Genomic DNA, 14,193 nt, shown 5'->3' on the forward strand with positions numbered 1-14,193 from the left:
TTGAATACCTTCAACAACATAGCAATCGGTAAACCGAGCTTCCTTAAATTAGAACACCACAAGTCGATTGTCAATTGCAAGTTAAATAAATCATCTGGTCGAGTATGTCAATAAAAACCTGCATTATAAAATTGACTCTCATAAATTGGTTCAGTAAGATAACATGAAATCACATGAGTTGGATTGTTTTTTTTTTTAATCCAAATGCCAAATTGAGACTAATCCGGCGCACTACCTAAGAATTCCCTTGATGCAAATACTTACGACCCCAGAGAAATTTGCGACAGCGCGGGGAGGGACGCCAGACAGCAACCCACAAATAAAATATTCATGATCACAAATGATTGGGCACTACCGAGAATTACTTCATTAAATCACAGGCAACACTCAGAATAGTCAAGTTGAAATTCCGATCAAAGTTGGCGTGTCCAAGGTTAGACGATGAGAAGTCAGGATGCACCAAGTACCAACCCGCAGACGACACGATCTTATCACGTCATTACTGATCAACAAGCGTAAACACAGTGTTTCCTGGAATATGACGTCACTGAGTGAATATAGCAAGCTGCGGTGGAGACGTTTCGGCTGGTAGGCGTAAATATCGTGTAGATGAAAGGAGTAGTAGATGGTCTGAGTATTTGGCGGCGCAGATTTCTCTATCCAATGATTTTTTTTTGTTCATGTCGCGGGTAACAATTGATTCGTACCGCGCAGCGGTGCGCACATGGACTGAAGGGATTCTACGGATCAGACAGGTAAGGAGATACAGAAGGAGTGACTTTTGAAGTGGCCGATAGATATTGAAACCGGAATTACACAAGGAGGAAAGATCTAAGGATGGATGCTAGCCGAAGAGGAGGTATGTTGCAACACTTTCATGTGTTTTTGACTCTGCCGATACGTCTAAGTCTACTAGGATTGGAACTGTCTCACGTTACGGAGGAAGTAAGTAAATATGTTAGGCAGATACCAGAACAAAGAACGCCATAAGACGCCCAAGCTGAGAGGTGAGTCAGAGAGAGAGACAGGACGAGGGAGCACACTGCCGAAGGTGAGTGACAAATACGAAAATGATAGAGGATAAGGCGAGGAGAATACCGCCGGGATGAGGTAAGTGAATTAAGTCCACCGTCGGAATTGGATCGCAGCATGCATCACTCATGACGCTAACGCGCTTGAACACACATCTGCAGGACAGAATTCCACGGCGTCGGATAAAATTGCAGGATAGATTCAGTCATGGAGTCTTTCGAATCACACCGGTCAATGATCAAAGGCGCCACTTGCGGGTGCCATGACTGCATGAGAGTATTGAGTAGGTACCTGTCTATGAGCCCGGTGAGACTGCGGTCGTCGGGGTAGCAGGCTTGTGTCCACCGGTTCGTTAGGTGAAAACGCGTAAGACGGTCTCCCACAGAAGGGCTGCAAGGGTCAGTAACCAACGTCCGGCCGCGGGGTTTTAGTAGGGAAACAGAGATGTGCCGTGAGCGGCAGAGGTTGACGGACCAATCATAAGCCACCGAGGAACGCTAATAACTGACGCTACCCGCGTCGATCTTTAGACAAGTAATCGGGGTCAAATGGTGTAGGTGTTCGAAGAGAGTGGGCCGGCAGAGATTGATTGAACCAATCACACCCATCGACGAACGCTTATAATGTAATCGCTACCTGCGTTGCACCTTTAGACAAGTAATCAGGGTCAAGTGATGTAGGTGTTCGAGGATATTGGGCCAGGGAGCCCAAGAGGTGCTAGGAAGAGCACACACAATTCCAATGTTGGAATGGGGCGCGATAAGTCGTTGGGAGGTAAGAGTAAGCTTAGATGAAATTTACACTAATCACGGAGTCTATGGAATAAATTGCGTTTATTGTCCCTGATATGTACCGCTGGAGGGAGTTAGAACAATTACTGGGGAGGACTGAGAGGTCAATGCGGGATCAAATTTATTGTAGTAGGATGAGAGAGGTATGACAAAGAGAGTGAGTCTGAGGGAGATTGAGGTATGCGTCATATAGTATAAGGACCAGCGGGAGATCTAATCTCAGCATTGAGGGCGACATTAAATGGGGATGTACTCGATTATCTTTGGGATGATGGGGATAAGAAAGGGAGAGAAGGATGGGTAGCTATCAGGTATCAGATGGTGGCTTCAGGTTATGTCCTCAAGGGAGGCATCAAAATTATATGCTTTGGGGAGACTTCCGTGTCCTAAATTCCTTGTGAGACAGATACCATCCTAGGCAGTGAAGACTATATGTTGACAAGCGACAAGCCAGCCTCATTATAAATATTGTTTGTGACGAGCCCCAGGCGCAAGGAACGGTGGCGGAAAGAAATCGGTCAGCTTGAAACCAACGGACCGATCAGCAATTGGAAATGGGTGTGTAATTACGTTTGAACAAGAGAGAAATCAAACAGCAAGAAAAGTCAACTCATTAATCAACAATTTGTGGATCTACCAGCCTTAAACACTCACCTGAAGTTGTTCCAGAGGACGGCGCAGATCGGCAACCATCTCGGAAAGAAAAACACCCCCGATGAACGAAATTTTATTAAACAATATTTTTTTTTGAAAACATACTCCCCACCGCTTCCGGACCCCCAGGGGGGCATCATCACAGTTATAAGCCGCTGCAACTCAGTGCGCCCGCTAGGCGGTCCTTCTCCACTTGTTAAGCCTGATCAACCTACTGTCTACGGTTTGACCTGACCTGCCGGTGTCTGCAGTCTGCCGACTGTAGCTTTGGTCTGATCTGACTCGCCGTGATCTGTCGCCGAGCTGGGTCTCCAGTCTGATCTTACCCGCAGTCTGTACATATGCAGCCTGAGGCCTGTTTCACTAACAAATAAAGTGTGTAATTACAAAGAAAAAACTTGAGTTTAAAAGAAATAATTACTAACATTTGAAATTTGGATTTCACGAAACCTTCGGGCATGAATTTTGAGTTTAAAATTTACCAACTTTTTTACAAGAAAAAAGTTTGTAAGAAACATCGAAATCGCAAACTTTCTGTTTCACGAAGACCAAAAACTTGAAAGAAAACGTTGTACTTACAAACCCGAAATTCCAGTGGACCTTACGTTTGGAATTTTATTACTTTTTGTGCAATGATGCAAAGCAATCAATTATTTAAAACAAATATGATATGCTGAGTCATTATATGTTCTTTTTCACTTAGCACATTCCTTACGAACCAGCTACGAGCAATAAATAAATATCGTCATGTTTTGTCATTCGCGCGCCATAATTACATTCAACAGTCTTCTGCTGTCAAATGTTTTATGTGTTATTTTCTTTCAATAATAAGATATTGTGAACTATCATTTATACCATTCAGAAACAGCATCATTATTTTTAATTTATTCCTGCAATTTCTGACATGAATACTATACATAGTTTGATAAAAAGAAGCAATATCTGTAGCATGTTATAGTTGTTGATCAAAAACAATTTTACTGTTTACAAGCTTATTTACCAAGTCTTTTTATCGGATGTACCGCTGGTGATGAAGTTTAGTGAAATCCGATTTTACATAGTTTGCAAAAATACTTATGAATTGTAAAGTTCAAACACTTGTAATCGCAAGTTTTTAGTGAAACAGGCCTCTGATCTAACCCTCCATTGCCCCTTTTCTTCAGAACGTGCTCCGAGAGTTGGAGTCACGGAAGGCGCATTGTCTCCAGTCTGACCTAACCCGCTGTTACTCCCTTCTCCCTCAAAATGTGCTCCGAGAGTTGGAGTCGCGGAAGGCGCATTGTCTGCAGTCTGACCTAACCTTCTGTTACTCCCTTCTCCGACAGAATGTGCTCCGAGAGCTGGAGTCGCGGAAGGCGCAGCTCAGCGAGCTGGTCAGCTCGGCAGACGGCCTGAAGGACGACCACAATCGGCAGCAGGTTCACACCAAAGGTACGCACGGTTGAACATACATTGCGCACACAAAAAGTACGGACGAAGGTACGCCAAAGGTACACACCAAGGTACGAACGAGGGTTTCCAACCGGGAGCAGGTCCTCGACGCTCGAAGGATCACATTGCAGTCTACAGATTATATGAGCCTCATATGACCACGAACAAGAAATGTAATGACGTTCTTGCGATCGCCTTGGAGGATGTACGCTTCACGTCGCTTCGTGGACCTCCGAACGCTGCAGCCAATATGCCCCTCAGAAGGGAGATTGTTTCATCACTGGCTGAAGTTATGAGCCACTGATAACGTTATTGGATAAGTTAACCAACCAAATAATAACTTGAGTATCCATTATGGTCTAAATACGAACGGGTCACCGGACTATAAAATCCCATCAAACAAACACCCCAAGTCGGGTTGGTTTTGGCGCGTGCCGGCCGGGATTCCTGGTATGCCCGGCTGGTGCTATTCTGACCCGTCGGTGATCTGGTGTCGGCCGCGCCGCCGCTTCTGTTGGGTCGATACGCCTCTCGGCTCTCGGGCGCGCTGTGTTCAACATGACGCCGCCGTGCGAACGGGCCACTGACGGCTGACAGCTGGCTGTCAGCTGACAGTGATCACTGATCAGTGGTCAGATCAGATCATCACTGATCAGTGGACAGTTATCACCAGTCTGCCGTCCGACCGACCGACCGCCGCTCGTTGTCCTCTGCGCGCCGCTGGCCGTTGTCATTTACCACCCTCTGGTTTGCAGATTTTTGGAAGCCTAGAGGGGTGAAAGGGTGGCTGGTGTCGATCGAAGGGGTTGTGCGGTTGGCGTCGGTTGGAGTGGGGTGGCTGGTATCTATGAGCTGCACGCTGGAATTTGTGATAGGGTGACTGGTGGAGGCCTCTGGAGAGGTGGCTGCTGTGGTGGGCTATCTTGTCTGATGTCTGTCGGATGTTATCGGTCGGAGGGACGACTGGTGTCGATTAGAGGGACAGCTGGACATACGAGTAAGTCGGTGCCGATAGGAGAACGTTGATACCGGTCAGCGATGGGGCGTTTTTTGCAGCAGTCCTGCCGCGGAGTGTCCGGCGCGGCGCCTACAGGAGTTGCCGAGGACCGGACGGCCACTAGCGCCTGGCCGCCCACGGTCGATACGGGACGAGTTAGTGGGACTTTATCCCCCGATAGCCCGTGCCGCGGACCCGGCGGCCGGAGGCGGAGCAGCCGAGAAGGCGGAGGAGGCGCGGTGGATGGGTGGCCATTAGATGGTGGCCGCTGGGTCAGTGGACAGGGGACAGCTCTCTGGTCAGTCGCCGTGGCAGCCGGGCTGTGCCAGTGGCGAGGTAGCAGTAATCTCTGTCGTCGAGCCGGGCCGACGTGAGCTCACTTGATGGCCTACTATTTCAGTCTCAGGGCCGATCAGTAGTACCACCCGGGTCGTGCTGACGGCTGGGCCCGGTCGGCGGCCCCCCCCCCCCCCTGACACACCGCTCCAGCCTGGCTGCCAGACGTCGAGCCGTTATTTCCATGGCCATTGTGAGACGGCCGTTTCAGGGATTTGGGCTGACCTCTACGTTGGCCTTCTCTCCAGCCAGTGGCAATTCGGAATGATGCATACCCGAGCTCTCCCGACCGACCCTCGGCGCTGTGTCGTTTTAGGGCTGTCCATTGGCTGTCTGGATGAGGGTCGTTCGCCTGGCCATTCTCCGCCGCCATTGCTCGTTTGGAGAGAAAGAACAAAGGTGGAGACTATTTTATCCGGTCGTCAAATTGACACAATAATAGAATGTAGTGTAGCACATTGCTTATCACACATGCACCACATTCATACACCGTCTCCACGTGCTGGCACTCCACTCCACACACCTCTTCCAGCTGTGCTCATTGTCCCTCAGCGGCATTTGGAACAGCTTGACTTGTTTTGCGGCAGCTCGGTCCATTCATGTGGAACGGCCGACGCAGTCAGGCACACGGCGAGCCGTGACTGGTGGCCGCGGGATTGAGCACTTACGGCTCTGACCAACGACACAGACAGACTCAGACTACCGCGGCCGCGGCCGGGAGGAGGCGGCCTGCAGTCGCTCCCAAGAGCAGACAGAGCTCATCTGTCTGGAGCGGGGTAACCCGTTCGGCTACCTTATACGGCGTCCTGTTCATTAGAAACGGGGAGGCCCGTTTACGCGAACATTGCCATTGAGATGGGAGTCCCGGCTAGCATGTGAGGTACAGGAAATCTCGCTTACCTGAAATGTGGTACGGGTTCGGGGAATTCCCTCCATCGGAGACATAAAAAGGCGGACAGCGTCGCTGGTTTCACAGATGCAGCACACACAACACCGGACACATGCAACATTATTATTGGGGCAGTGCGCCACACCGGCCACCAGCGCTTTGCAGTGCCCACCTTTTGCGGGGCTCGGCGGCGGGACCCCGTCCCCAGGCGCTGTGCAGTCGGGGACGGGGCTGGGCGGCAGGGCTCGCCACGAGCTCGGCGGCGCCGTCGGGTGACAGGTCGATGACGCCGCCGCCAGCCATCAGCCGACTCTGATTGGGCCGGCGCCGGTGGCCGCGAGAATTAAACGGACCGTTTGTCCGCCTAATCAGCCATGAGCCGGCGGCGGCGGCGCGCCACTGACGTCACGAAGCCCGTCGGCCGACTTAATCAGTCTTTAATGAGCCGGCTCGTTTTATGGATGTCGAACGGTCGACTCAAAGGCGACTTGCGAGTGTTGATTGCTCATTGTGTGTGGTGTGGCGCAGTACTGGGTGCTTGGCGCGTGGTGCGGCGGTGCTGTCGCCGCAGCCAGCAGCGCCGGCCGAGGGTCATTTGTAGCGGCGGCCGGGTCGTTAATTCATCGTCTCGCCCTCGCTGAGTTATGCGGCAGATGTCGTCTGCTCCATGTGGCCTCGTTTCTCCGCAGCTCCGCAGAAAAGCCGACCCGCCGAGGAAAAATGTCATTTCGTGCATGCTGGGCTTGTGAAACGTTGAACGAAAATGTGGAGCTTAGCGTTCTCATTTATTTTGTGTTGCAGCGAGTTGCAAAGGACAGCAGTGCTATGATTAGAGCTGGTCGCAACTCAGGACCGACGGGATTACATTGGGACTAGGTGACGAAGAGTCCCGTTGTAGGCTGTATCGACCGTCGTCCAGAAGCTATGCAGACGATGCTCGGACCGCGCGGCCCTCGTCGTTACCTCCCATTGTTTTCCGTCTGTTCCGACTTTTGTCGGGACCGCCCCTCCACCTCCCCTCATCGGGTTTCTGTCAGTGGACCGGTGGCGCCTGGAGGTGCGTGCCGGCGGCGCCCGGTGTGCGTGACACACGATCCATGACTGATGGTCGCCACACGCCGCTAATGGAATGAGACGTCCCGGCCCGGCGCCTGGCGGCACCGCGCCCTCGGCCACCCCTCGCAGAGTGGAGAGCGACTGTGCCGTCCGGTTATGCCCTTCTGTCTTATTTTGATTCGTCATTTGCATTTGTTTCACACTCCTGTGGCTCCGTTCCCTGGCCTGTGTGGGCGGCTCCATGCAGGACTGTGTCACTGTCAGTTTCGGCGGCTGTGGAGAGACTGCCATGTATGTATGTTCCATGTATGTTCCAGGGCTGTAGAGGGACGTCGCTGTCAGCTCCAGGGTTGTATGTACAGCCACTTCAATCCAAGTCTGACAGCGTTTGTTCCAGAGACAGTGTCAGTGTCATTTCGGATTGCGCAATGTGCAATGTGAAGCGCGTTGACTCCTCTGGCATCTGCGCCGCAGTCCCATCTCGAACTTGTTTGACTGCTTCCCGTGAGCTACAGCAGGCCCCATGGCGGCCGCAGCGATCGTTTTGCGATTTTGCCGGCGGCCAAAATCAGCGAATGCTCGCTCCAGCCGTGCGCCTCTGGCATCCTGCGGCGCGTTTGTGTCCCTCCGTCAGCACCAACAACACACCAGCACCACAATACCTGCGGCGCATCGATCGGCACGCCTATAACGCGGCACGTGCTGGGAGGCCGTGAGCAGGAATCGGGTAGTTCAATTAGGTGCGGCCTGTAAACACGTGCGACCAGCGCGGATCATAACACGCTAATTGGAGCGCCTCTGTCGCGCGCCTGTTGACCCGGTCGGCCCGGGTGGAGACTCGACGAGTTCGGCGGTGACGGGCTATGGTGTGGATCCTAGGTTGGTCCTAGGTTCCTCGCTCGTTTTTATCACCGGCCAGGATTGGTTTCTGGTCTGAACAGGTCTCCGGACTGATCGACGTCGGTTTCTAACCTGTGCTAAGTCCGGTCTCGGTACTGATTTCATTTTTCATTTCATTTGTTTGGATTTGGGGCATTTCGGCTGAAGAGACCATTGTATGCCCTATCGGCACTGAACTAGGCTCGGACTCTGCACTCTGCTGGGTCCTCACTGGTGTCGGTCGTGGGACTGGGCCACGTGGTGCGCTGTCAGCGGTGTCCGGCTCGCCGCTGACTCGACAGCGACTCAGCAGCGTCTGCTGACGCCAGCACCTGTTACTCGGTCACCGAGGCGCCTTCAGTGGCCGACACGGTCTGCGGGACCTGTCGGAGCCGCGGGGAAGGCCGGGACCCCCTCCCCGCCCCTACTTACCCACGTCAGTGGCCGACACGGTCCGGAGGACCTGTCGGAGCCGCGGGGTAGACGGGATACCCCTCTCCTTCTTACCCCTGTCAGCGGCTGACCCGATGGGGGATCTGACAGAACCGCGGGGCAGACTGGGGCATCTGCCCCCTCCTGCTGACCTCCGCTAGCAGCCGGTCCGGTCGAGGACCTGTCAGAAGTTGCGGGGCAGACCGGGGTATCTTCCCCTCACACACGCGCGCTCTGAATTGAGCGTTATGGTGGTGGAGCTGTCAGAACCGCGGGGCGGAGGGGACTGGGCCGGCCTCGTGGTTGTTCCGGGGACGACCTACTGATCCCTGTCAGCTGGCCGAACGTAGTGGACCTGCCAGGGTAGCGGGCACCTAACTATCCCCTCAAATTCCGAGAAGGGCCGTTAGCGGCCCTTCTTAAGCTTTAGGCTTTTGCACCAATCCTATTTGTATGTTTTGTGTGTCTTTACTTTGTCTGGTCTGTTAAAATAAATGAGTTGAGTTGAGTTGAGCGGCCAGTCCGGCGGGAGATCTGTCAAGAGCAGGCCGCGTGAAGTACTGATGGACACATGTCTCGTCCAATGACGAGCACCACCAGCTAGGGCCAGCTAGGGCCACCCGCGGGGGGGGATGGAGGGGACAGAGCTAAGCTACCGGAGTTGTCGTTGGTCGCCCGTCGTCGTCCCTGCCCTTCTCCTGTCTCATTGACCCCGACAGGGGCCGGACTCGGTCCGTCACTAGCAGTCTTGTCATTGCCACTCAGACTAGGGTCCAGCAACACGTCATTGCCTTATTGTTCACCGTGCTTGGGTCGAACTGGGTCCCTCTGTGGTCATTGCAACACTGACCCTCGACTAGGGTCTGGCGGTCTGTCAGTGCCACACAGACTACGGACTAGGGTCTGGCGATGTTTAATTAGCACACTTACACCGGGCACCGTGTCGGGCCGAGTTCGTCGCTGGCGGTGTGCGATTGCCACAGGGAGCCCCAGGTCGGACTTGAGTTCGTCACTGGCTCGTCATTGCCGCACTGACCCCCGGCTGGGGCCGAACCAGCTGCCCCAGCTCCCAGTCGTCTGCTGGCGCGCTCGCGCTGCGTGTAATTAGTCCGTCTGGCGGATCCAAACTTCCCCTCCATCTAATGCTCGTCACTAATTTCACCATCGGCTCATTACTGCTCCTGATGAGAGAAGGAGTGTTATGAGACAAACTGCTGCTACTTGAAACTGTTTGGGAATTCGCGAGTTGGGTGGTTTGTCTTTGTATTTGAGACATCGTACCTCACTGTTTGTGTGCGTCTGAGACGGTATCAGCTCTCATATTCGTATGCTGACGGCTTATTACGGAGCGAGCGAAGCGAGCGGAGTCTTACGTAGAATAACGGAAATTTCTGAGTATGAGCGGCCGGCCGGCCGGCCGGCCGTGCGGACGCTTTTGCGAGGCTTATATCTCAGCAACCACTTGACCGATTTACACGCGGTAATTTTTGTAGGGTAGCTTCATTCCTTCTACCAAGTATTGGACTATTCCCGATGCATGTGGGTGACCCCTTATGCACGTGCCACGTGCAAAACGAAGAGGTGTCACTTTTGTAATTGTTGCAATATCTCGGTAACTACTTGGCCGATTGCGCTGAAACTTGGCATGTAGGTAGGCACCCACTAGGCACTGCATATCCATGTGCCAGAGTTGGGGTGCTGCTGCACGTGCGCACGTGCAGGGGTCGTTTCCAGATCTCGAGAACGGCTGGACCGATGGCGCTCAAATTTGGTACACGGTTAGGGACCAGTTAGTAGGGTGCCGTGCACAAGTCAGTTGGGACCCATTTAGCACGTGCGCACGTGCAGGGTGCCGCTCCCAGATCTCGAGAACGGCTGGGCCGATTGTGCTCAAATTTGGCACATCGCTAGAAACCGGTCAGTAGGGTGCCGTGCACAAGTCAGTTGGAGGTACCCCCTCGAAATTTCGCACGTGCAAGACTCACCCCCTCGCTCGCTCCGTTAGTCGCCCCAAAAGGCGCTATACTGGTGTTATGTTATGCATCTGACAGACTGACAGTGTTTCTGTGTTGTCTGTGTATGTATAATTGTATCTCACAATTGTCTGTGTGATGGTGACTATGGGTCGCTGTGTTACAATGAGCCATCTCCGCGAGTCCTGGGAACAGATGGAGGCAGCTATGCGTCTGTGTGTCTCTATGTAACGGTTGTGTCTGATGGTGATTGTATCTGACGGCTGTGTGTCTCTCTGTCTGACATTATGGCTCTGTGTTCCAGTGAGTCAGCTGCGCGAGTCGTGGGACCAGACGGAGGCGGCCGTTCACCGCCGACTCAGTCAGCTGGAGACAGCCCGACTCGACTCGGCTTCGTGGGAGGCCAGCCGAGCGGAGCTGGCCGCCTGGCTGACCCGGCTCGAGGTGCGGCTCGACCAACTGACGCCCGTCGGACACACGGCCGACCTGCTCGAGACGCAGATCAGGGAACAGAAGGTACGTACCTACACGGCGCTGTAGACAGTCGGCGGCGCTTACTGTCTAATGGTGGTTGGTGATGCTACCTTTTCTGACGGTCAAGCCCTACCTGACTGTCGGCTGGACCTACCTTTGACTTACAAACTGCCGCACTGGTGATCGGCCAGCCCTACCTGTGACTAACTGCCGCCGGCGCTACCTGTGACTGTCGACCCGTAAATGAACCTATGATTGAGCGTCGTCTCTCCAATGACTAACAATTGTCTCTCGTGTTATTGACAGTCCCTCCCTCCTAATTGACATTCGCCGCCACCAATAACGGACGTCCATTTCTCCAATAATTGACAGTCGTCTGAGTCCCTAGCCCCTGACTGGCGCAGTCTGCAGATGCCTGCCGCGCCACGTCGGCACGTATCGTCGGAGCGCCTAACTTTGACGGCCCTCCGACAGAGGTGATCATCGAGTTGGCGCCGCTCTTCACTGTCTAACGAGCACGAAGGCCATATTACGGCCCGGGGACGAACTCTGCTCGCCGCTGCGTGGGATGGTGGTCTCTGCCGCCCGGTGCTGCCTATGTTAACGGCAGTGTCCGCCTCTATTCAAGCTGTCTGAGCTGACAGTGTCCTCCCTCCGCCGCGTGGAATGGCGTTGTCTCCGTTCGCTGTCGCGTGCGAGGGCGGTGTCTACGCTCACTGCCATGTCCTGGTGTCTCCGCACGATGCCGCGTCCCGGTGTCTCCGTACGCTGTCGCGTCCGATAACGCCGCGGTCGTGTTCTGTCAGACACGATCGGTGCCAGCAATGCTCTATCGACATCGTCGGCGCGCGCTGTCTGTCACGTGTAAGGTCATCGCGATCGACGACACGCGATCGTGTAGCGGTGTGTCCGTCCGGATCCGATGGATCTCGGTTCTATCCTCGTGCCTGGAGTCTGTAGAGAGCGCCGGTCTCGGCGGTACGGTTCATTGCTCGCCCCGGCAGGGATGGGTGGGTGTAGATACTTCGGCCGGCCGCCACCGGCCGCTGCCTCCATACGGGCCGGTCGGGGACCAGAGGCCAATGTGAGGCGGCCTGTGCCGATCGATGGCGGAGGAGACCGATTGATCATTGGTGGGCGCGCGTGGTGCCGGGACCGGCGCCGAGGGTGGTGACCCGTCCCTCACCACTCACCAGGCCAGAGGGGGTCGGAAAGTGCCGCCGAGGGTGGCGACTCGTCCTTCACCAGACCCAGGGACCGGCGGGGTGCCGCTATCTGCAATGGCCGTGGGCTGATAAGTACACAATTAGTACAGTATGCTGGTATGCTTGATTAGTACTGCATGCTTGTACTTCGTCGCTGTTAAAACTGACCGGACAAGTGATGCAACACCTGTCTGTCCCTGCGTAGTAGACGGATCATGTATAGAAAACTGATGCAACGTGTCTGCAACTGATGGCGTCCTCTGCGTTGCGTTGCCTTTACCCGTCCTGCAAGGGTTACTGATAATGGGCCGTCCGTCTGCCGCTCCCCGGGCCCATGCGCGGCCGGGATCACTGTGTCCCCTCGGACAGTAAATTGGATGTCGTACCCTGCTGGCGCGGCGCCGACCGCCCCCGTCGTCAGGTGTATCTCTCTGACGGTCGCCGAGGCGGGCGGTGCACTCCACTCCTCCGCCTCCGCCGCGCGTAGATCAGCGCCCGGCCGAGCCGAGTCGGCTAAAGAGCAGTCCGCGTCCCGCGGGGAGCGTCGCCGCTCCGCTCCTAAGCCCAAATCACCATTAACGATGTGACAGCGGCGTGGCGGCGGCGACGGCGGCGCTGCGGCCGTGCCTGGCGACAGAGCCGGATGGGCCAGATTGGAGCCAGCGCCGGCGGCGGCGCCCGGGCGGCTGGGAACAAAAATGGTGGTGCGCTAAGACCAGGTGTCTTTTGATCGGTTAGAACTAGAAGCATCGGTGGGCCGACCTGAAGCGTCATTGTGCCGGCTTGGTGTGTGTGTGGGTGGGTCGGGACAGCCGTCGCCCACGTTGTCATCGCGATCGATCCTGGCAATCTGTATTCGTTAGCGGTGTTTTGATCAGCCCTGGTCGCTGAGTCGGTCGGCTCCGGGCGGGCTGTGTCAACATGCTGGTCACAGGTGCTGTATACCCTCGGGGTCACTCGGAACTGGCCCAGTGAACCGGGGCGGCGGGCCGCGAGTAGACGGATGGCCGGCGGCGGCTGGGGTATAGCGCCAGGGTACCATCCCAAAATACCGACAGGTCGCTTCGGCGCCTCCTCAGCCAGTGAGCGGCTGGCGAGGCGGCTGGGAGGCTGGCTAAATCTGGTAATGGCGCCGCCAGGGTCAACACGCGTGGAATGCCACCCTCAGACGACTGTGCCGACATCTGCTCCATTTGTTTTCTCAGGAAATATTTATGTTTGTAGTGATTAAAGTCCTGTCTGTCTGTGTCCTGAGAGTGTCCTACAGGTGTTTGTATGCGATCTGATTACCCCTCACTTCAGCTGTCTGTTTGCGGTCTGGCTGTCCCCGTGTGTCCCGACTGTCCCTCAGTTTTCAGACAACAATCTGACTGTCCCCAGCTGCCTGTCTTTGATCTGAATCTCGGCTGTCTGTATGTAATCTTGACTGTCGTGTTCTTTTTCCTGTCACCAGGCTCTGGCGCTGGAGGTGCACCAGCACAAGCAGCGCGTGGAGGCCTTCAGCCAGCTGACGCACCAGTTGATCGCCAGCTGCCAGCGCGAGGACACGAGGCATATCAAACGTACCATGGAACAGGTCAACCAGCGCTACGGCAGCCTCAACGCCAGGTTCGTGGCCCCCGTACCTGCAAGATCTCTATTCTCTTGAAGCTCAAGGATCATAACGTACTGTGAATTTAACAAGTGCTCTGTCAAGGTAATGTAACCGGGAATCACCTTACATCGGGAGCCATCGGATCGCTTGATCGCCGTTGTAGATGCTATCGGTTATTCTGGATGATCTGGGTGATCTGCTGGATGATCCGCTGGTGTAGAGAAGTCGGACAGTGCCCAGTCACAGAGGAGGGTAGATGAGCCTGATGGAGGGAGCAGCATACCCGGCCTAAACCGGCCATATTAGTCACACAGCGAATGGCCGGCAATATCTGTTGGAGCCCAGTATCGGCGGTGCTCGGGACTGTCCACGCTTAACTGGTGCTGGCGGTAGTGGGCCGTGTTCCTGCTGACGGGTGGGAAAAGCCACCTTCTACTCATATTGGTGGAA

General features: G+C 54.8%; 1 protein-coding gene across 9 annotated transcripts in view; it reads left to right on the top strand.

Annotated features, from left to right (window-relative positions):
- Positions 1-14,193, top strand: part of LOC122388846 (dystrophin-like) — a 185,658-nt gene that overhangs the window by 101,851 nt on the left and 69,614 nt on the right. For all 9 annotated transcript variants that reach the window (XM_043380307.1, XM_043380310.1, XM_043380313.1 and 6 more), the window contains 3 exons: positions 3,803-3,908; positions 10,775-10,986; positions 13,603-13,757. In XM_043380307.1, coding sequence (XP_043236242.1) covers positions 3,803-3,908; positions 10,775-10,986; positions 13,603-13,757 — 473 coding nt within the window. The remainder of the gene's footprint in view (positions 1-3,802; positions 3,909-10,774; positions 10,987-13,602; positions 13,758-14,193) is intronic.

This window comes from Amphibalanus amphitrite, unplaced genomic scaffold (assembly GCF_019059575.1).
Source record: "Amphibalanus amphitrite isolate SeventyFive unplaced genomic scaffold, NRLGWU_Aamphi_draft 000337F_arrow, whole genome shotgun sequence".
Classification (NCBI taxonomy): Eukaryota; Metazoa; Arthropoda; class Thecostraca; order Balanomorpha; family Balanidae; genus Amphibalanus; species Amphibalanus amphitrite.